General features: G+C 36.5%; 1 protein-coding gene across 1 annotated transcript in view; it reads right to left on the bottom strand.

Annotated features, from left to right (window-relative positions):
- The window catches only part of EXOC4 (exocyst complex component 4), a 797,583-nt gene that overhangs the window by 418,807 nt on the left and 355,609 nt on the right, over window positions 1-23,167 (bottom strand). The window contains exon 10 of the mRNA XM_003920983.4: window positions 9,678-9,774. Within this exon, the coding sequence (XP_003921032.1) occupies window positions 9,678-9,774 (97 nt within the window). The remainder of the gene's footprint in view (window positions 1-9,677; window positions 9,775-23,167) is intronic.

Consider the following 23,167-nt stretch of genomic DNA (forward strand, 5'->3'; position numbering starts at 1 on the left):
AACTTGCTAGCATTAGTTTTTTTTTTCTTCTTAACATTATCGAATACTTTCTCACCTATTTACAATGTCGTATTTTATAGAAATAGTGATTAAAGAATGCTCACTAAGTTTAAAAACAGTAATTGTCAAAATTACTATTTTTTCACAACTAATAAAAACAAGATGAAAACATCAAACATCTAGCAACTATTTTAAGTGCAACACAAAAGTCAGACCCAGTACTTCCCAGGTTCATAATCACTACTTTTACCAAAAAATGAAAATTAGGGTAATTAAAAACTAAATCTTTATGATGCTTCCACCTTTCTTTTCTTTCTAGCTGGCTGTTCTTACTTATCTTGCTGAATCAAAGAAGTTTTCTTTCTCAGTTACTAAATAATAAAGTCCTGAGAAAAAATATCGTTGTTTTATTTGGGGCTTATTTCTGTTTAACTACAAAAGGACAATAGAAAGAGATTTTACGACCATGAAATGAAAAATATTTCACTGGCAGGATGACACATTTTTTAAAAACACAGTAGGCAATATTAATGATCAAATGTTCAAATGACAATTATGAACAAATAAGAGTCTTTGGCATTATATAGAAGGCCCAGTGACAAAATGCAAAACAGAAACAGAATAAAGTCAGTATGAGAGGGCGTGTGTGTGCGTGTCTTTCTGTTTTCTGAGGAGCAAGGGGAATGATAAAATAATTTTCCAAATTGTACTAAGAAACAATGCATAGCCAACACGCAAAGGAATATACGTTATCAAAGGGAGAGATTGTATTTCCCCCCAGGTGTGCCTATGTTATTTTTAACACCAAATTACATTATCAATTTAGATTTCAAAATCAGATGTAAATGGCCCTGTGGCTGGACATAAACATATTTCATTGAATGCTGAATAAGCATATTTTGGCTACTGCAGTCTAAAAGACTAATACATGTTCAGAATACATAAAAAGCAGCATACAAATCACACAGCATTTTGTTCTGAATAGTCTTTTCTACTGCCTTTTATATGTAAGTTGCTAATAATGTTAATTGATAATAACAAAATGCAATTGATAAAGCGACAAAAACCTGCATCTAAAATATCTGCTTAAATATAGGGCAAAATCACAGCAGCAAAATCATGCTGATTTTAGGCTTATCTGGAAATACAGCGTTGGTCCCATACTAGCTTTTTAGAACAGAAGAAAACTAGTTTTCTTTTTCTTTTAACGGGCACTGGAAGACTTAAGTTATACTCTATGTACCAGTTACTGGACATGAAAAAGATAAAGAAAAATACAAAAATAAGAGCAGAGAAGAAAAAAAGAAAGAGCATAGAAGGAACTATATGGTAGGGAGGGGTGGAGTTCGTCTAACAACTGCTCCATGAGTCTCCTTGTGTTAGAAAGAAGAAAGTCAATGTGGAAGTGACACAGAAGTCAACTACACTTCTTGACCCTGCCAATAGTAATCATCAGCACTAAGCTGAAGTATAAAAAAGTAACTCAAATGAGCAAGACTGGAAGAAACATCTAACCAGAGCTCTGAAGTTGCACAGTATATTGGAAAGGCTTACAATCAGAGACTTAAAGAATGTAGACCTGGAAATTCAACATCCAGTTAACTGCATCATGAATTCAGCTTCTGAATAAGCATCTCCATGAAAAAATACTGTCTTCCAAGAAAAGCTTTCCTACTTCTGTTGCCTTATTCATTTGAAAATTCTCATTGTGTAGAGTAGAATCTCTTTAAATATCCAACCAACTAATTCTAAGCCAGTCTTATGAAGCAACAAATAACAAAATAACTTGAGCTCTTTAAATGATTTCAGCATAAAGTGATCTCTTTAGATATGTAAATAGACATCAAATCTTCTGTTTCTTTTCTTTCCACTGACATTTCCAGTTTTTCCTAATGTTTCTTACGAGAAACAGCCTATTCTTTTGTGCTAACTAGATTGGGATGCCTCACCTCTTTAGAAATTGCTGAAATATGCATAGATACATGGTTTGAAACCTTGACTGACTCTCCATTTTACTCCTGACTACAAAACTACCAGTAAGTTGGGATCAGTGTTTAGCCATGTATCATACATTTTGAAAATATACAAATAAAAAAGTTTACAATGAAAGTGTTTCAATCTCCAAAAGTTAGGTGGTCTGAAGATTTACAGCATTTAACATTTATAATATTAATTCAAAAGAAGTTACTCAAATACAGGGTTTGAAATCTATATATACACCAACTACTCAGCATTTCACAGGCCTTTTAGGTCAGGCAGACCGAAAACTAGCAATATTATTTAATAATTTTGAGCACGGGGGAAAAACGGCTGTGTTTCATAAAAATGCAACAAGGTGGCCATATTTCCTCCCATGCATGAATAATGTATGATCTACAACATTATTTGCTAGGCTGTCTAATCACCAACATCTTTCAAAATGTCTACATAAGCTTTACCTCATTAAGAACAAACATGCATCTGTATAAAAATATCACATACCTGTGAACACTGAGAATAATATTCTGCCAAATAAATATCAATGTACACATCAAACTGACATGGGTAGAATAACGTCACGGCATTTTTCAAAGAGAAAAATATCAGGGAAAATGTGCTTAATTATAACATTGAGTTATGTATGCCTTTGATCTGGAAATATTGGCAATATGTGATATTAAAACAACTGTAATTATTAAAACAAAAAGCATAAAATAAAATTGTTAATCACAATTGTCTTTTACTTTGAAACATCATTTTTGGAAACATGAATTACTGGTTAACAGCATAACCACCTTTGTAGGCTTTCACTGCTCCAGGTTTGGTTTCAGATACTTCCTGTCCTCCTAACTTTAAGCATCTCTTCATCAGACATTTCAAAGCTATTTCACAAACAGGCCACAAGACAGTACTCTACACTGCTGTAATATGGTGATTTCTACATGTAGCAACTATATCTAATTTTTAGAAATTCTTCTCTATACATTAGATGATATGACTACAACTACTTGTTCTGACCGCTATTAGTCTTAGGAATGGAACACAGCCAACCATACTGCCCATCACCAAAAGCCCAATTTGCCAAGAGAGGGTCATCTTCTTCACTGACCTAGATGCCAGGACTTTCCTCACTGACGAATAAATATTTCATTTTTTGTTCTACCTAGAAAGCCATTAATTGATGTCTGATCTTAATGAGGTGTGGATAATTACTACTGAAAAATGCTCATAGCCCAGATAGTCAATATTCCAGTTGTGTTCAACAGAACCAGAATCAGTAACATTTTGCAACTTTAAATGCCTTCATGATTCCCACATCCCCAGCCTCTTGCTTCTGCCATGTCACCACAAGACTACAAATAACTCTTCTTCAATTGTCCCGTAAGAAATATATTACTTCATGCTTGCCAAGTGTTCATTACCCTAAAGAGCCAAATGCCTTTTAAAAGCTAGGTGAAGCAAATAAGCAACAATTCTCCAACACACTATAAAATTCACCTGTTGCATAAACTTTTAAATTTCAAAATGCCAGGCCTTCAGATTCCCTAAATATTATAAAAAGCAGTGCCCGGTCACAGAATCACAAAACTTAGCAGGTAGAAACCAATATCCAAACAAACCAACTCGTTTATTTAATGCTTTTCCTTACAGTTTTCTCTTTCTAGTTAAACATGTCTCTTACAGAGTAAATTTCTGGAAAGAAATGAGGTATACTATTATCTTGCTTGCCTTACTCTTTACCAACCAAGACATTGTCTGTCATTAAATGCTTAATGACGTTTTTCCTTCCTGTTCAGATAAGGGAAACGAAGGCTCATGGTGATTTGGCAGACACCAAAATGTAGAATGTGTTCACTTCTACCCAGTCCCAATACTTCACTGTTAGTCTCTCTCTCTCTCATACAATATACAAAACTCCTTTCTTGAAATAGGGCTCCAATGCTAAAAGGATAATTAAATACCACTTAAATGAATACTTTGTTCTGCTTGTGAATTTTAATGCATATTCTCTGAAGGAGGTAATTAAGGTCAAAGGAGGTCAGAATGGCAGGGCCCTGATCACATAAAGCCAATATTCCTGTAAGACGAAGGAACGCAAGAGAGCTTTGTCCCAGTGCACAGGGAAGAGGCCATGTGCTAGCTAACCACTGTTTCTAAAGAAGTGATGGGCTGCATTAAATGCTGCCAATCTTCTTTGGTAATTCCACCTGTTTAACTGGGATTCTGTGGTTAAGAGGTGCTGAGTGCACCTGTCAAAGGCATGGCTTTGTTTCTGTTTAGCAACACTCCCACCAATATGCCTTAATGGCCCAGGAAGAAAAAAAGAGGCATTAGAGTATTTTCTGAATGATACTTTTAGTTAAGTGCAAGCATTTAGATTTTCTAAGAAATAATTTGTGTTCTCACCTGTGTTTGCTACATGAAAGAACTGTACTAACAAATCTAAGGCACAATAAATTATCTGTTTTCAGACTTGCGGAGAATAAAGAATAAGAAATCAATGAAAAAACAAAGAGAAAAATAAATTCTCACTCCTTCTCCCCATAGGCCCCACAAATAACAGTTACAAAGTAATTTCAAATTTCCTGAAAAGACTACATTATATATTAATTACAATAAAAAGTGTCACCTGAGTTAAATTGTGGTTGATACCGCAATAAAATGTACTTCATTGCCAAAGGTTTATTATATTTGGATCACGGTTAATAATTACCATGATGTAATTATTCAAAAATAATTATTTTTGGAAAGAAACCTAAATGCATGTCAGAAACACACAAAAGAAGGGAAATAATGTCACTCAAATTCCAACATTAACATATCTTCCTTCTGTTCCCCAAAATCAAGGCCCATAACATAAGTTTCATTTATCAGAATGAATTCATTCATTTGTCTTAAAGCCTTCCAGAGAAAACTGAAAGAGAGCAAACATGTCAATGGGAGGAAAAAAAAGGCATCAGTTATATCATTTTCACAGTCTATATTTTGGGGAAAGTATTTTGGAATCTACCTGGGCATGTGTAGAAACCTTTGTTTTAATACGGTTTTGTTCATTTAGACCCACAGGTAGACACACTGATTAGATGACCTATTATTGACCTGGTACTGTGGCTCTCACCTGTAATCTCAGCACTGTGGGAGGCCAAGGTGGGCGGATCACCTGAGGTCAGGAGTTTGAGACCAGCCTGGCCAACATGGCAAAACCCCATCTCTACTAAAACATATTAGATGAGTGTGGTGGTGAGTGCCTGGAATCCCAGGTATTCAGAGACTGAGGCAGGCGAATCACCTGAACCCAGAAAGCAGAGGTTGCAGTGAGCCAAGATCGCCCCATTGCACTCCAGCATGGGCAACACAGTGAAACTCCATCTCAAAAAAAAAAAAAAAAAAAAAAACCTATTATTAAAAACATTCATTAAAGGTTTAATTACTAAAGCAAGCAAGATAATACTATACCCCATTTCTTTTTATAAATTTACTCTCTAGGAGACATGCTTGACTGTAAAGAGAAAACAATAAGGAAAAGCATTAAATAAACAAGTAAAGGGACAAGCAGAGTTAATGGGGAGTGAACAAATCAGAAGTCAGTGTATTTGCTCTAACATCCTGTGAGATTTCCTAGTAATGGAACTATAGTAACCACGAGAACAGTATAAAAATAAGTTAGCAAGATTACCAGAATTGAGGACCTGGTACAATAATTTTATGAGAGGATAGTAGGAATGACTGCTGGGAATATATAAACCAGTGTAATGGGAATCCGCTCTGTGGTATTCTTAGAAGGGTGGTTGAAGTTGTCAATATAGAAACCCCCAAGGCCGCAAAGAATGTGCTGCTAACTGAATGAAAATTATGAAAGGAATGATTTTAATAAATGAAGTGTATAGAACAGTCGCATGAAAAGTTTCAGGAAGATAGAGTACCAGTGACACAAGACACAGGGAAAAAGTAGCAAAGGAAAGTGAAGAACCCACACACTTGAAAGTGTTTCTCTCTTCACTGAAAAAAAAACCTGAGCTTGCCAAGAGATCAAGTAAGAAAAAATATATAAAATATGTAAATAGGTCTTGAATTTGATAAAAGTCAACTTGTGATAAGTTCCTCCGGAACTTTTTTATTTTATTTTTCAGATGGAATTTTGCTCTTCTTGCTTGGGCTGGAGCACAATGGCACCATCTCAGCTCACTGCAATCTCTGCCTCCTGGGTTGAAGTGCTTCTCCTGCCTAAGGCTCCCAGGTAGCTGGGATTACAGGCATGCACCACCACACCCAGCTAATTTTTGTATTTTTAGTAGAGTTGGGGTTTCATCATGTTGGCCAGGCTGGTCTGGAACTCCTGAACTCAGGTGATGCATCTGCCTTAGCCTCCCCAAATGCTGGAATTATAGGTGTGAGCCACCATGCCTGGCTGAACTTATTTTTTAATATGAGCTAAGTTATAAATAAAGAATAATTACTGAAATCAATTAGAAAGAGATTTGGCAAATTGGGATGGAAAAATAATGAGTCAGTTGATAACAAATAGAAACACATTCAGTAGCATTAGGAGAGGGAATTGCTGGGTAACAGGAAATGTGATTTCTCAATAATGTTAAATCAGTTTTGAGAGAGGCCGAACCAATTTACATCCTCCCACCAGGTAGAAGAGATCGCACTGATCCATGTCCTCACCAATATGCGGTGATTTCAGGCTTCTTCATTTTTACAATCCATGCAGCTGCCAAGAGAGGAGCTTGCAAGGATATGCTCTTACTCTGTTTCCCCAGGACGTGGCAAAATCAGAGTCTATTAACAAGCAGTGAGTAAAACTGAAGTGAAGTAGCCTAGACCTGAACCAAGATCATTGTCATGTTTTTCGTTTGAAATTTGCAATCTTGTTCATTTTTTCCATCTTTCATTCTTCTACACTGTCTCCCATTATACTACACTATCTTTCAAACAACAGAATGCTAACTAATACTCACTTAAACTAGCATAGAATAAAAGCAGTGACCATTCTAAAGGATAGAAAACATAGCTACATTTTATTTTATTTACGTAATCTCATAAAAATAAAAGTACATCTGAAAAAGAGACCACGTCTAACTTGGAAATAGGAAAATATGCATCATAAGTATTCAATAGAAATTCATTGAATATAAAAGAAAAAATTTAAATTATAATAGTACTAATAAAGCACACTAGTATGATAAAGCGCACTGGTTCTTCTAATTAGAAAAATGAAACTTCTAAACTTAGAAGAAATAATAAATCCAACACTAAGCAAATGCTCAAGTATAAAAACTCAAATGAAAAAAGTAAAAGAAAACATTAAAAGATCTTAGTCATTTGAAGTTCCACAAGCCAATTAGGAGTTTTTGACAAGGTTGCAATTTGGTCTACGGGTGAATTTCAACTCTATCATGGCCATCTGCTCATCAAAGAATGAACTTACCTTTTAGACCACATAATATTCTTGGAATTTCCATTAAGAGATACACAGAGAAAGAATGAATGATGAACTATATCAGGCAACAAACTTTTTCCAGTTTTAATCAATAACAAGTTAAAATTCTGAATGAAAGAAAACAAGTAAGTGAGTAAAACCACTGGGAGTACTACCAGGCCTTGAAACAACTATCTAGCAAAGCAGTTTGAAAAACACTAACAAAAACTGTCGAGAACTGTAATACATTCAGTTCCACCAGTCTTCTACCAAAAAAAATGCATTTTATTAAGTCTAAAGTAAGTACTAACGTGTGTGTGTGTGTGTGTGTGTGTGTGTGTGTGTGTGTGTGTATTTTATTCTTCTAAATTCAGGTTAAAAAAGGAAAAAAAAAAGGAAAAAATCTCTTGAAAAGTGGTTACTGACAACACTGTTAATAGCTTCTAAAGGGTTTCTTCTCTACTTGGGAAGAAATGTAAGCACAAGAATTCCATTTATCCAAACTACAGTGCAACTCAGCAGTAAATTCCGGCATTAAATCCAGGTTACAGGATGACTGTCATGATTAAGGTATTTTCCAATTTCTAACAATTAGCAACATTAACTATGTAGAAATCAATTATAATTGAAGAAGACAATGAAAACTAAACTAATTACCCAAGTCAATTGAAATACATAATCAATGTTATTTAACCTATAAAGTCTGTATGTTATAATTTACTTCTTATAGATATATAGTACTTATCAACTAAACCTACAGAGAAATAGTTTTAATTTTCTTAATCTCTTAGTAGTCTTAATTCTCTTAATCCCATGGTTCCTAAATGAATTTACTTGCTACAAATTTGCCAAAACAGACTTCTTAAAGTCAATAAAATTTCTTTAAAAATTTTTTATTGTGTGAAAGTCAAGTTTTTGTTATTTGATTTACATAATTGTGTTTTTGCATTTAAAATCAATTGAGGAAAGTAATCCAGTAGAATTCAAAACACTGTTTACCTATATAAGAGATTAGAATGTAATTAGTTCTAATAGCATAAATTTAATAAGTCTCAGTTAATGAGAAGGTAGGCAAATTGTAAGCTGTTTATGCTTGGAGAAAATATACATAATATTATCTCTAGCAAATTCAACAGCAGTTGTTTAACTATTATTCCAAATGCCTGAAATCTTATAAAAGTGACCTGAGAAAAGCAAGGTGATAGTATGAAGTACTTAACTTTTAGTAAACCCAGGAGTTTCTGGCCTATTATATGAAAATGCCACAAAATATATACTGGTTCTTTACAGAGACAACATACAATTAATGTTATATCAGATATCTGGAACCCAAAAGGTGTATTTTAAAAATTGTGGTGAAAAATATATAATATTAAATTTATCACCAACTCATTTTAAATGTACCATACAGCATTAACCATGTGCACCTGGTCATGTAACAGATCTCTAGAACTTTTCAATCACAAAATGGAAATTTTTTATCTACTCATCAATTGTTCCTTTCTTCCACTCTCAAAAAGCACCTTTTAAAAAGTATTTAGGGTTTAAATTTTTTCTTTAATGGAAGCACCATGGATTCTCCCTTTCCTATAATCATGGTATCACAATAAGCTGAGCATTATAGCAGATTTCACTCTAGTCACCATCACATTATCTTTCAATATACAGAAACATACACTCGATGTGTATGTCTTTGATTTTTTAATAAATCATATTTGTTCAGAGACCTGCCAATTCTCAAAGGATATCTCAGTCATTGGTGTAAATGAGAGGGACAAATTATGGGTTGGCAATTTTTTCCTGTAAAGGGCCAGAGAATAAGTATTTCAGGCTCTATGGGCCATATGAGTACTGTTGCAATTAAAAGTGTGCACTTGTAGCACAAAAGCAGCTATGGGCAATACATAAACAAATGAGCATGTCTGTGTGTCAGTAAAAATGGATTTACAAATACATGTTCAGGCTAGATTTTTCCATAAGCCGTAGTTTGCCAACTCCTCAGATAGATAAGGGGAGGGAGAGGGAGGGACAGAGGTAGGGAGTGTGAAAGAAAGAAAATTAAATGGAAGTATTTACTCCTGAAAATAAGTGGCTACTCAGTGGTACTGACATTATCTGTTAAACCGACTAACTTTGATAGTGAGGCCCTAAAAATAGAATAAATTTCTTTCATGACTTGTTTCAATGCTGACTCAACAACTGGCATTCAGCAGAGCTGCATAAATCATGAAAATATTGATCTTCAGTAAGCACATCAGAGTACTTGACGTACCTTAGTAATGGATGGAATATGACGGTAATGTTTCTGGCTCCGGGTTTGCAGACAAATTTTGTTCCTCCACCTTCAATTAAGTTGTCATCAGGACCTCCTTTTGGAAGAAAGAAAAAAAGACAGAGATTTAGGTTACTGAAACTTTTATATATAAAGAAACCAAGCATATCTAGATGACTCCTATACTATCATAAGTAGGACCATCTTTGCAAATAGTTACCTTCTATATGTACAAAATTATTTTGCATTATTCTTTCATGAATATTTGTTTTAGTTCTTTGTTGATTCTGGATATTAGCTCTTTGTCAGATGGGTGGCTCATAAAAATTTATTCCAGGCTGCTGATACTTGCCCTGCAAAGTTTGAAGTTGATACTTTCTTGATGCAGTCAGGAGGTTTAAACAGAAGGCTTTCATATCCCTACCAGGACTGATACTCTTTCCTCAAATGATCCTGGCTTAGTTCATTAACTGAAACATTGAAGGGTCATGGTATGAGGAGCAACGCAAGCTCACACACACTGCAGCAGTGACAATTCACCATGATTGGTTTCCAGTAGGCTGCCATTAAGATGATTTCAGACACATTCTCATTTCAGAGAGTTTTGAATGTGAAAAGATGTTATCATTTTGGATGTTGGAAGAATGCCTTCCCCCCATTTGTATTTCTTGTCACTAGAATGAAATTCAACTAATGTCATCTGTGTCCTCCCTCCAGCTTTTACCCACGCCAGGAGAAGTGAAATAATGCCTCTAACTGATAAAACTTGAGAAGAAAAGGCTGGGCATGATGGCTTGGCAACTCCCATGTTCCACCCTAGAAACTAGAATGCCTGAAGATAGTTAAGTGGTGTCTGGTGTACATTCAACTATAAGGGCCCTGCTTAGTGAGAGAAGGCCTGATGTGGGCCAACATCTTTTCTAAATGGGTAAGTCTGTTTAATTATGATGTTCAGTTAGCAAGCCCCATTTGATCCTCAAGCTGGGTATCCTGAAATCTGGCTTAAATCAATATGAAAGTGACATTTCGCTTACTATCTACCTTATTTCTCAATAGTTTCAAAACTCCAGCAGGAAAGATGGATACTACTGAGTGGGTTTCCTCAAAACCCTAGCAATCTACACTTAGAACATTTGGTTTCCTTCTTGTAAGTTAAACATTTTCTTTCTGAGTACAGTTCTTTGCATATTACCAAACACAGCTAAATCTCACTTGATTTATTATCTATGTTAATGGTCTCTAGGCATCTTGGAAATTGACTGATAAAAACAAGTGAAGCTTCAGAAATCCATACCCTGGATCATCAGGACTTTCCAGAGGCATCAGAGTGTCTAGACAAATACCATTTGGATCAGTTGTTTCTACCAACTAATCAGAGCATACTTTTTCTTAGGAATAACAAAAAACACAATGGCATGTTCAACCCTTAATTAAAAATTGTGGACTGTTTTTTCTCATTTGAAAAAAATCTATCTTGTACAATATTTGCAACAGAGATATAAACATGCTGCTAAGTTTTGCTGAGTTAAGGAAAGCGTGAAGACTGACACAAACGCTACCCCTTTAATAAAATCCTCCTTGAAAGGTCACACAGTATAGTTACAAAAATGATAGAATATAACTTCCTTAACAACATATTTCCTTTTAAGATTATAAAATCTAGGCAGAATTGATTCACGAAGGAGATGTGTATAGAAGAAACCAGGATATATTCTACACATTTCGGGAATAGGTAAGTCTACACAAAAAATAATGCAGTACTCTACTCTATATGAACATGTCTTTTAATAATGTATATGAGATGGACTAGATGATTTTCAATGGTTTCTGAACATTCTGAAGTGCTACAACATTAGGTACTCAATAATTAAATTCAGACCTGACTAACCTGGCTCCATTCAAATGAAAACCTTCATGTGTAATAAACGCATGGTACACACATGCACCTCTATGCTTTAGCCACACTGGGCTACCATCTGGAGGTCCTCTCTCTTTGTAGCATTTCTTTAGGTCCCATGTCGAGTCCTAAATCGCACAGTCCACAATTCCATTAACACTGATCGTGTATAAAATAACCCATATGACCTTAACACAAGTCACTTCTGTTACTACGTGTTTTCTTCCTTATGTCACTTCTTCCCACCTGCAATGTAACTTCCTGGAAAATGATTATACCAGAATACATTTGCTGAGCAAAAGGAAAAAAGATCTTACTTGGTAAAATGTTATAGCAATTAGATGAGACAGTATGTGTGAAAGCCTAATAAATGTAAACTGTCAAAACCAGAATAAATGTAAGCAACTGTCAAAAACTAATAAGGTAAGCAAATCTCCCTATATCATCAAAGGGGTAAAAGGGGTGCTTAATAAACATTTGTTGATGACCATATTACAGAGGACAAAGATAGCAAAAGATAAGCCACAATACCAAAAATAAAGCATCAGAGTCACTAGAAATGTCAGTGAGAGGAAGATTTGGCTATGAAAATATAGGCACAATGACAGGCTATGAGGTTAGAAACTAAACAATACTTTCATTAGTTCTAAACCCCTGCTAGCTACAGAAAGATGATTACTGATGCACATGGTGCAGTGAAGCTAAATAAAAAGTAAGGTCAGAACAGAAATATGAAAAAAGAGACTCTCCTCCCTACCCCAACCCCTAACCAGAATTCCACCTACAGGAACCTCATATATGATTCCAGTTCCATTACCAAGTGCCATCTATACTATATTTGCCATGATTTCCTCTTGAAGATGAGAAGTCAAATGTTTCTTACTATAGAACCAATAAACAGAACCAACCCAATGAAAATAAAGCTGTCAGAAACAAAAGTAAAGGCCATGGCCAAAAATCATAAGGTCTGAGTCCTGACCCTCTGAAATCTACTCCAGCATTTCAGTACTCTAGGTGAGAAACAAAACTCACCTTTCCTCATACTCCTTCTCATACTCAAATAACCTGGGACCTGCTGCCAGGAACCTTTTTTTTTTGGAGATGGACCCTCTCTCCCCCAGACTGGAGTTCAGTGGTGAGATGCTGGCAACCTTTGCCTCCCAGGTTCAAGTGATGCTCTTGCCTCAGCCTCCTGAGTAGCTGGGATTACAGGCATCCACCACCAGGCCTGGGTAATTTATGCATTTTTAGTACAGACAGGGTTTCACCATGTTGGCCAGGCTAGTCTCAAACTCCAGACCTCAGACAATCCGCCTGCCTCGGCCTCCCAAAGTGCTGGGATTACAGGCATGAGCCACCACACCTGGCCAGGAGCCTTCTTAAGGAATATGTTGTTCGATCTTGGTTAGAGAACTGAACATGTCAGGGCACCCCTTCCCTTCATTACATTTACAGTCTAATTGCAGCTGTTAGAGGCCAAGTGACAGGTACCAGGGAAAATGCTGAATAACGATGGACGGCTGGAATGAAAGGGAAACTGACAATAGTATTCCAAGAAGAATATACTGTGCAAAAGGAAAAGAAGAAAGGCCCTGGTCATATTTCCTATTTTTAACAATGAGGACAATAATTTGACACACTGTCGGAGACAGCTGGCAGCACGCACCGAGGCCACCTGATAACCGCTGGAATGACGACATCTTAGTGTTCACAGGCTGGTCCCTTCTTTTGGAATTCATTTACTTTTAAGTAATAAGCTTCCGCATTTATTTGTTCCTTGATTCTACCCAACTAGAACTTAATGTAGTTCGTAATGAATACTGTCATACTAATAAAACACAAACAGAAACCAAAGCCTCAGAAAGAAATGGAAACAGGATTCTCACTGAAATTACTAAGGAACAGAGAGAAGAATCAAAATGATCTTGTGTCGAACATAGACCACTATTTAGTACTAACAAGTATAATAAAATTGTTTAAATTTTCTGAGCCTCAGCTTTCCCATTTATAAAATAAGGATTGCAATAAACTCTTTCAAAAGGAGGTAACGTAGACAAGGGCCTTTAGTACAGTGTTCTGTGCCTAGTACCTCTCCAATTATCTTCTCCTTCTTCCATTAAAATTACCAGTCACTGAAGAATCTAACTGATTTCACAAACTAGAGGGGAAAAAAGCCCAAATTCAAAAAACGTTGTTCTTGTTACTTTAGGCAACAGAATGCTAGTCAGTATCATTAATGAGATCAACTTTACAACAAATGTGTAAAACATGCTTGCCTTATTTTTGTGGATACATTACTGCAGTGAAAGATTTAGAAATTTGCTGGGAACACTTTTGCATGACACGAAAAAAAAAGCTTTCTCTAGTCTTAATGTTTCTTTTTTTTTTTTCTTTAATTTTTAGAAACATTAGAGAGTGTCAGCCATAGATCCCCGTACCCTTTTTTTTAAGAAATGGGGTTTCGCTCTATTGCCCAGGCTGGAGTGTAGTGGTGCAATCACAACTCACTGCAGCCTCAACGTCCCAGGCTTAAGGGATCCTTCCACCTCAAGCTCCTGAGTAGCTGAGACTACAGGTGCACACCACCACACTTGGTTAATCTTTTAATTTTTGGAGAAACAGGGTTTCAGTATGTTGCCCAGGATTGTGTTGAACTCCTAAACTCATGCAATCTTCTCACCCTGACATCCCAAAGTAGTAGGGAGTGACCAGCCCTATTCTTAATTTTTCAATTAAAAATAATCAGTATTAAATGTATAGATGTTGAAACTATGACCATCTTGTATCAAGTGCTCAAATGAAAACAGCATAAAACTGATCATGACTTTTTGAGCCACATGCCCCATCTGATATTTTTAATTTGTCCTGATTTTTAAATCGGCTTTTCCATATAGAAAAGAACCACAGTGAAGGTGAATTATTTTATAGCGAATATGTTGCTTCATAACTACTTTCTAAGGATAGTATACAGTATAATAAATATAGAATTCCTTACTGCATCAATAAACAGCGTCTTTGGCTGGCTTAAGAGCCAGCTGAATGGTTCAAGAGTTCCCTGAATTCACAGCTGTCACCTTGCCAGAGGGGTTCTTTTAGATTACATTCCTTAGCAAGTGCTTATTCTTAAAGCACGTGTGATCATTAAGGCTTAATGCTTTTGCTGCTCCTACCACCACCACTAAACTTCTCACAAGGGTAACCTTCTTACAAGTATGTGACCTTCGGGTTTGTTGCTACATCAAGAAGAAAATAAAGGTAAACTACTTACCCTTACCCACAAATGGTTTACTATCACAGCAATGTAAATTAGGATTGGTGATGGTACTGTATTACCCAAGGGTGAGTTGCTGCTGGACACAGGAAGGAAACCCAGGCAATACACCCCTTCAAGGAAAGAATCAACTTTCGCACTCAACTCTTAGGTAGTGTGTCATTATTATTAATAACAACAATACTATTTTGTTCATAATTCTATCCTTTGTGCCTAAGATAGTTGCTTCCAGGGAATAAGCACATAGTACGTATTTGTTGAATCAATATATACACAAACAAAAAATGAGAAAGAATGTCTTTTTTAGACCAAGTGAATTCTTCCTACAAACCAACAAGGAGTAAACAGTAATTACGTTTTTACATAAAGTTTGCTCAGTGAGAAATCCATGTTCCAAGAAAGGGCTGAAAAAGTATATTGATGACAGTATTATTTATAAAAGATAATTTCCCAAATAGAAATAAATTCATTATGCTCATCATAAGACAAGTAAATGTCTTGCCAATATTGTGCTCAATTATATTTTATTCTTGTGTAGCTCTCATGATGTACTTTAGGTGAAGACAGGTGCCAAATATTATCCCGGATATGTAGAAAAAAGGTAAAAGAAGGGAAAAGGGGGATTCTGATTTATCAAACATCTACTTGCTAACTGGTACTATGCTGAATCCTTTACATAAAAATACTCATTTCATCCTAATAATATGCCTGTCATAATATCATCTACCATAGAGATCAAGAAATGGAGGCTCATGACAGGGAATTAAGGGGCATGAAGTGTCTTGCTCAGGGTCACACATAGAGTAGGTTCATTAATCAAACTTCAGTCTGTTTCTCCAAGAACAACTTTTTTCAACTATAGATCCTACAATGTGCTTAATATCATTTTACATTTCCAAGGAAGCTGCAGGTTGACTAAAAGGATGCAGATGATAGTAGTGCAGGAGAAGTCTAAAACAGAGAGTACTAAACCCCGATGGTTGCGATGATTTGACACGCAAAGTGCTGTGGAAGCTACACTAAATAAAGCAGCTGGTTATTCACACCAAAACACAAAAAGCCTCATTATAAAAGTAGGTGAAGTTTAAGAGAAACAAAATATATGTTATGTCCTATATATACAAAATGATCATGTACACATTGTTTGGGGGAAAACACGTTTAGTGGTTCAACTGAAGCGAGAACTCTACGTTTTCCTATCTCTCTTGACTAGTAGTGGCTATGATGATACTCATCCCATCCTTACCCTCAAACTGCTGGTGAGAGTTCCTTGGATGTCAAAAACATGAAAGGAGGAACATAAAAAGGCTTGCGACATGCAAGAAAAGAACTTTGGAGCGTTTGCCTGTCATATCAGAAAAACTGACAGAAATCCACCTATTCTGTTTCTTCTTCAAAAGGAGAAAAAAAATCAGCCAGGCATGATGGCTTATACCCTTAATTCCAGTGATATGGGAGGCTGAGATGATCTCCATGGGAGGATCACTCGAGGCCAGGAGTTAGAGACCAGCCTGGGCAATGGAACGAGACCCTGTCTCTACACAAAATTAAAAAATTAGCCCTGCATAGTGAGGCGTAGTCCCAGGTACTTGGGAGGCTGAGACAGGAGGACAGCTTGAGTCCAGGAGTACAAAGTTGCAGTGAGCTATGACTGCACTACTGCCTTCCAGCATGGGCGACAGAGTGAGACCCTATGGATGGATGGATGGATGGATGGATGGATGGACGGACGGATGGACAGATAAAAGCAAAATAGCCAATAGATCTTTCTTACTTCCGTTCCTGTCACCACAAATCATTTCTACATTTCTCATCATCCGAGACCAAAACAATATCTTACAGTTTCCTCACAACACAGAAAGAAGCTATGCTTTGAATGTCGCCTTCCAAAACTCACATTGAAATTTAATTGCCAAGCAACAGTATTAAGAGGTAGGGCCTTTAAAAAGTGGCCATAGGCTCCAGAGAAATGAAGGAAATAAGGAAAATTCCAAGGATAAATCCAGAGGAGAAAGGAAAGATCCTTTTGGTCCTCCCTAAGAATCACTCACAGGTATAGGCATAATGTCAAAAAGAAAATCTAAATTTGGGACTACGTAGTGATGGATTACTGTGAGAAGAACATCTCTCATATGTTTTGTAGTAAAAAGAACAGTATGTTATGTGTATGTGCAGTACCTTATGTGTGTTGGAAATTTCCACATCAGCAGACTGCTAAAATGCAAATAACTAATCAGAGTTTTGCTTCAAGCAGGACTCTCTCCTAGATTTTTGGCTAGTGACCATAAAATAATTCTCATAAAGAAATGAAAATCATATTCCTTTGTAGGTCAACAACTGAATATATTCTAGCTCCTGAGTAACAATTAATTCTATCATAATCTATTTATTTTTAGATAGTATTGGTTTAGAAAACAAAACAAGAGAAAAAAACCAGCTTTATTGATTATCTCCATACAATAAAAGAGGATTGGAAGGGTAAGATGACAAGGGAGGAAATAAAAATAAAGCAACAAATTTGAAGGTTCATAATAGCTCATTCTGAGCCATCAGTACAATATATTCACCTGGAGCTCTTCCATGACCACAAGTCAAAGGAGGATCCATTAGCAGCAGTGCCCAATGTCTCTATAATAGAGTCTGAAAATGGCATGTTCTAGGAAGAGTAAAATGTAAGATATGAGCCAATTACCAAAGGATCCGCAGTGGCTGCATGCATATTTTTAAATGGTTGATCAATAAGGCACAAGGGAGTTTTAACTGACTACCTTTGAGGGGCATACCTATCTTCGTGACATTATCCTGTAACTCACTTTATTTTAAGGTTCCAATGGAAGATTGCAGTAATTCTTCTCCTTCCACTCTTTAACTTATTCTCTAGATTTAATTATCTTGAATCTATTAAATACGTTTTAGTGGCTATTTGGGTATATCCAGCTCAAAGATTCTCATGTGTGAGCTGGGGAACACTACTTCTAATGACATTTTTTTTTTTTTTTTTTTAACTAAACATAATTTTGCAAGGGTTATCAGTGGTGTAGCAGGTATCAGTACTTCATTTCCTTTTATGGAAGAATAATATTCCACTGCATGTATATACCACATTTAATTTATCCACTTATCAGCAAATGAACATTTGGGCACCTCTACTTTTTGGACTAAATAATGCTGCTGGAAACATTCACGTACAAGTTTTGGGTAGATGTATGTTTCAATTGTCCTGAGTAGATAACTACCCCTAGAACTGAAATTGTAAGTCATATGGTAACTCTGTGTTAAACATCTTCAGAAACTGCCAGACTGCTTTTCAAAGAGGCTGGACCCTAATGCTAGGTTTTTTGTTTTTAAATAACGAGTTTATTAACAGAAAATGGCTGGGCATAGTGGCTCACACCTGTAATCCCCTCACTTTGGGAGGCTGAGGCAGGCAGACCATTTGAGGCCAGGAGTTCAAAACCAGCCTGGGCAACATGGTGAAACCTGGTCTCACAAAAAATTAGCCAGGTATGATAATGCACACTTGTGGTCCTAGCTACTCGGGAGGCTGAGGCAGAATTGCTTAAACTTGGGAGGGAGAAGTTGCGGTGAGCCAAGACTGGGCCACTGTACTCCAGCCTGGGTGACAGAGAGAGACACCATCTCAAAAATAAAACAAAAACAGCAACAACAACAACAGGGAAAAAAAAGAAAGTAAGAAAAGAAAAAAATGGGAAGACAGAGAAGGTAGAAAGCATGCAGAGAAAGAAAGTATGAATATTTTCTTCTCCAGGCTCTCTCACCTGCCTCTTACGGGGTAGTCTCATGTATATCAAAGAATTACTGAGAAAGTATTATCAAACATAACAGATGATGGCTAAAGCAAAACTACTGGGGAACTGGGCCAACTAGGAAACTATCTGTGCTATCTGCACTGTTTCAACTAAGTGTCTAGGCTGGTTTATCACTCAAGATTAAAACAAGCAATAAGGTTTCTCTTCTCATTCAAGTTTCAGATTACAGAAGATCTTACTGTTTGCTCTATAATTCTTGTTGTAGCAAGGACAGCAGAATGCCATGACGCACTCTAATCAGGTGAGCCCATCTCAGTGCTGACCTAAAGTGAAAGGCTGGTTAGCTGAGAATCCTCTGATGATGGCTTGCCAGTTGAGCAGTTGATTTATGATGCGAATAAGCCTCAAACTGAAAACATGTTGAACCCATCAATCTTATTTTGTGTATGAAAGGGTCCACCATGACAGAGCTCAGGCCACTGGAAATGATTGGTGCTAGTTTATAGAGAAGAAACAGTGTTGTTTAAATGCTGTCATTGTCTTCAGGCACAAAGGTGTGCTTAAATCTAAGTACTCCCAGATTTGGGAAGAAATTATTTTGAAGGGATTGGCATAACAGGTACAAAGTTTAACTCAAAATGACTAAGAGAAGTAAGAAAGATAGAGTGCTCTGTAAATACAAAATCAGAGTCAAAATACAGGTTGCAAAACATGGTGGCATTTAGCTTACCGACAAAGATAATCAGAGCTGGCATCTAAACAGAAAATGCATTATTTCATGGCTGATTAGAAGCATCTGGATGACTGAGGCACAGGTGGTTTTTAAATAACTTTACCAGCAAACCGATAGCTGCTGTTTAGCTTTAATTGGCAACAGTCAACTTTCCAGGCACTCTAGGCAGCAATTTTTGTAATACTCTAACAAAACCAAAAATCAAAATCAGCCTTCCAAGCCAGTGAAATATGAGCCATGACAATATCAATACTCAAAATTACAATTGGTAGAGGCATTTTTCCTGTTTTCACATAGAAAATATTATACATTATGATATATAATATTACTAATATTACTTGTACAAATACTATGTTCAACAAATAATTGACAAAAAATAATCATCATTTTAGAGTCTATTCAGACTCAGACTATTTCCCAGATCTCCAAGGTATGATACATTTTAAATTCTTGATCCAATGGAGTACCTTATTGACAACAAAAGGAAATACAGCACTCACACATATCTACAATTAAAATAATGACACCGGGCCGGGCGCGGTGGCTCAAGCCTGTAATCCCAGCACTTTGGGAGGCCGAGGCGGGTGGATCACGAGGTCGAGAGATCGAGACCAACCTGGTCAACATGGTGAAACCCTGTCTCTACTAAAAATACAAAAAATTAGCTGGGCATGGTGGTGCGTGCCTATAATCCCAGCTACTCAGGAGGCTGAGGCAGGAGAATTGCCTGAACCCAGGAGGTGGAGGTTGCGGTGAGCCGAGATCGCGCCATTGCACTCCAGCCTGGGTAACAAGAGCGAAACTCCGTCTCAAAAAAAAAAAAAAAAAAAAAAAAAAAAAAAATGACACCAACCAATAGAAAAAAGGTAAGCATTCTATGTTTGAAACACTGACCTCTGTCCTTCACTGAATTCAATAAGTTCAATGTCAGCCATCCACCAAAGCAAAATGTCATGAATTTTTTCAATCTTATTTGCTCATTTGTGTAGTACACTTATATGTAAACTCAAAATTTTTATTTTTCATTTGATCAGTCTTGGCTGTTATAAAGCAAAAGCACAAAGTGTTAACATTTTGAATACTGTTTGATCTCAAAATTCCAATTCTAGAAATATACTCCTAATCTCAATTAAAAAAATATAGCATGAGTGAAATTAAGATTTGGCTTAATTTCAAACTAAGGCTGGGCACAGTGGCTCATGCCTGTAAGCCCAGCACTTTGGGAGGCCAAGGTGGGCGGATCATCAGGTCAGTAGTTCGAGACCAGCCTGACCAACATGGTGAAACCCCATCTCTACTAAAAATATAAAAATTATCCAGGTGTGGTGGCATGTGCTTGTAATCCCAGCTACTCGGGAGGCTGAGGCAGGAGAATTACTTGAACCCAGCAGGCAGAGGTTGCAGTGAGCCGAGATCATGCCAATGCACTCCATCTGGGTGACAGAGTGAGACTCTGTCTCAAAAAAAAAAAGATTTGGCAACAAAAATGTTCCTCACAAAATGGTATATTGAACTTTTAAAGAACTCTCAAAATGCAAAACAGATAATTGATTAAATATAAATATAGACACACACACACACACACACACACATATTAACTAGAGTGTTATTCAACCATTAAAAATGAACACTGCAATAAAGCAAGAAAAAGATACAAAAGATAGGAGTCATTATGGCAAAAGGTTATTGACCTAAATCATATTACAAAATAAGACTGTATTATGTGTCTGATAATTATAATGTTGGAAGTCTTTGCTGATCTGATTGTTCGCCTTTCACCTCTGCTGAATCCTGGTTCACTTTTTGCTGCGTGTGTACCGTGTATGTGTATGTTTGTGTGTTTTATAATCTCATCTTCCTTAGAAATTTATCTATAACAGTTCTTTATGGCCTGGCTTGAAAGTAGGTCCTATCCCAAACATTAGCAACAGTTCTTAAGTTTCACTTAGCACTACCAACCTGGAACCCATTTTGAACTCAATTCTCACTTTAAAATTTCCTCGCACTACCCAGAGGATGTGTATTTTGACAAGACATCTAGTTAAGAATTCTTTAGGGAATTTTTTTCTCCCCTAAAACTGTGTCAAGGTGACCAGTTTTCTTCCAGTCTCTTATATGAAGTGGGTATTATAGGAAAGAGATGATATTTTTAGATGATCCAGATGCTTTATGTAGGAGATGGAGATGCTTCTGTCAGACTCTGCAGGTTGCACAGGTCTGGGCTTTGTTCCAGTTCTCCTGTGATGTGCTAGTCCACCAGGGTTTGGTAAACACCCCTAGGTTGAAAGCTGACTTTGGCAGTACTTTGTCTAATATCTCTCTGCAGTCCATTTGTGTTGTTTTACTTACTGTAATTCTATCTTTGTTGTCAGTTGATCAAAGCAATTTAACACGTTTTTCAATGTTTTATCTGGCATTTTTAGTTTTTTCATGAAATGATCAATGAAAGTAGTAGTTATATTGGAGAGAGAAGTCTCTAGGCAACCCTCTCTTTATGGAACAGTCTATAAATAACTTCACCTCACTATTCGGTTTTTCCAGTGCAAGTGTCTTTAGATTCTACTCAGATATATTATTATTGTTTTTCCGTTATTAGTCCATTTTCTTATCATCCTAAGGCAATTACTATAAATAAGCCAAATATAATAAATACAGAGCAGGATACAGCTTTTGCCTTATATGTTTTCAGTTAACTTGATATAGTGAAATGTAATGATATATAATACAATGCAACTTACAGACCACAAAATCAGATATTAAGGAAATACAGTTCTCTGTCTAACTTTGACATAAAGTATATGACACTACTTCACCTATCTGGGACTTCTATTTCATATCAATAAAATAAGGAAACAGGGCCGGGAGCGGTGGCTCACGCCTGTAATCCCAGCACTTTGGGAGGCCGAGGTGGTGGATCACGAGGTCAAGAGATCGAGACCATCCTGGTCAACATGGTGAAACCCCATCTCTACTAAAAATACAAAAAATTAGCTGGGCATGGTGGCGCATGCCTGTAATCCCAGCTACTCAGGAGGCTGAGGCAGGAGAATGGCCTGAACCCAGGAGGCGGAGGTTGCAGTGAGCCGAGATCACGCCACTGCACTCCAGGCTGGGTAATGAGCAAAACTCTATCTCAAAAAAAAAAAAAAAAAAAAAAAAAAGGAAACCAGATGTGCTCACGAGAAACCTCCAATGTATGAATTTTCATTTCCTAGATTATAAAATTTCCTTTACACTATATTATGTCCATTGGTTTTATTTACATTTTTCTGATACTGCATAAAATGGCATAGCAGCAACTTTTTCAAGTAGAAAGGTAGTCCAATTATTATAATCATTGATATAGACAATAATTTTAGGGGATTTTAAATGAGAATGAACTGTATGTTTTGCTTTGGGATATTAGTAGAGCTTCAGGAAAAAATAACTGGTATTGTTTGTGGCTGACAGTTTTACATGATCTAATTATGATTATTTTATACTTTTTCTTTTCTAAGAAGCATCTTAGATCCTGCCATGATTGTCACAAGAATTCTCAGATGCAGAGAAATAAAATGGGCAGAATTCATGACAGGCCTGTGCAATTTTAGTCTAAAAATTTTCTCAATTATTTACCTCAAAACAAATATCGGATTTTTAAACAAATCACTATAATCAATGGTTTTCAAAAGCGTATTTCCTTCAGAATTGCTTTAATAGGGAAACACAATTTATTCATTTCATTCAATAATCCATACTTAGTAATCTATAATCAGCATGTTTGTGACGAGGAGTGGGCTCATGGTGAAATAAACATAAGCAGTAGGCATAATCCATGAC

The sequence above is a fragment of the Saimiri boliviensis genome, chromosome 10 (genome assembly GCF_048565385.1).
Source record: "Saimiri boliviensis isolate mSaiBol1 chromosome 10, mSaiBol1.pri, whole genome shotgun sequence".
Classification (NCBI taxonomy): domain Eukaryota; kingdom Metazoa; phylum Chordata; class Mammalia; order Primates; family Cebidae; genus Saimiri; species Saimiri boliviensis.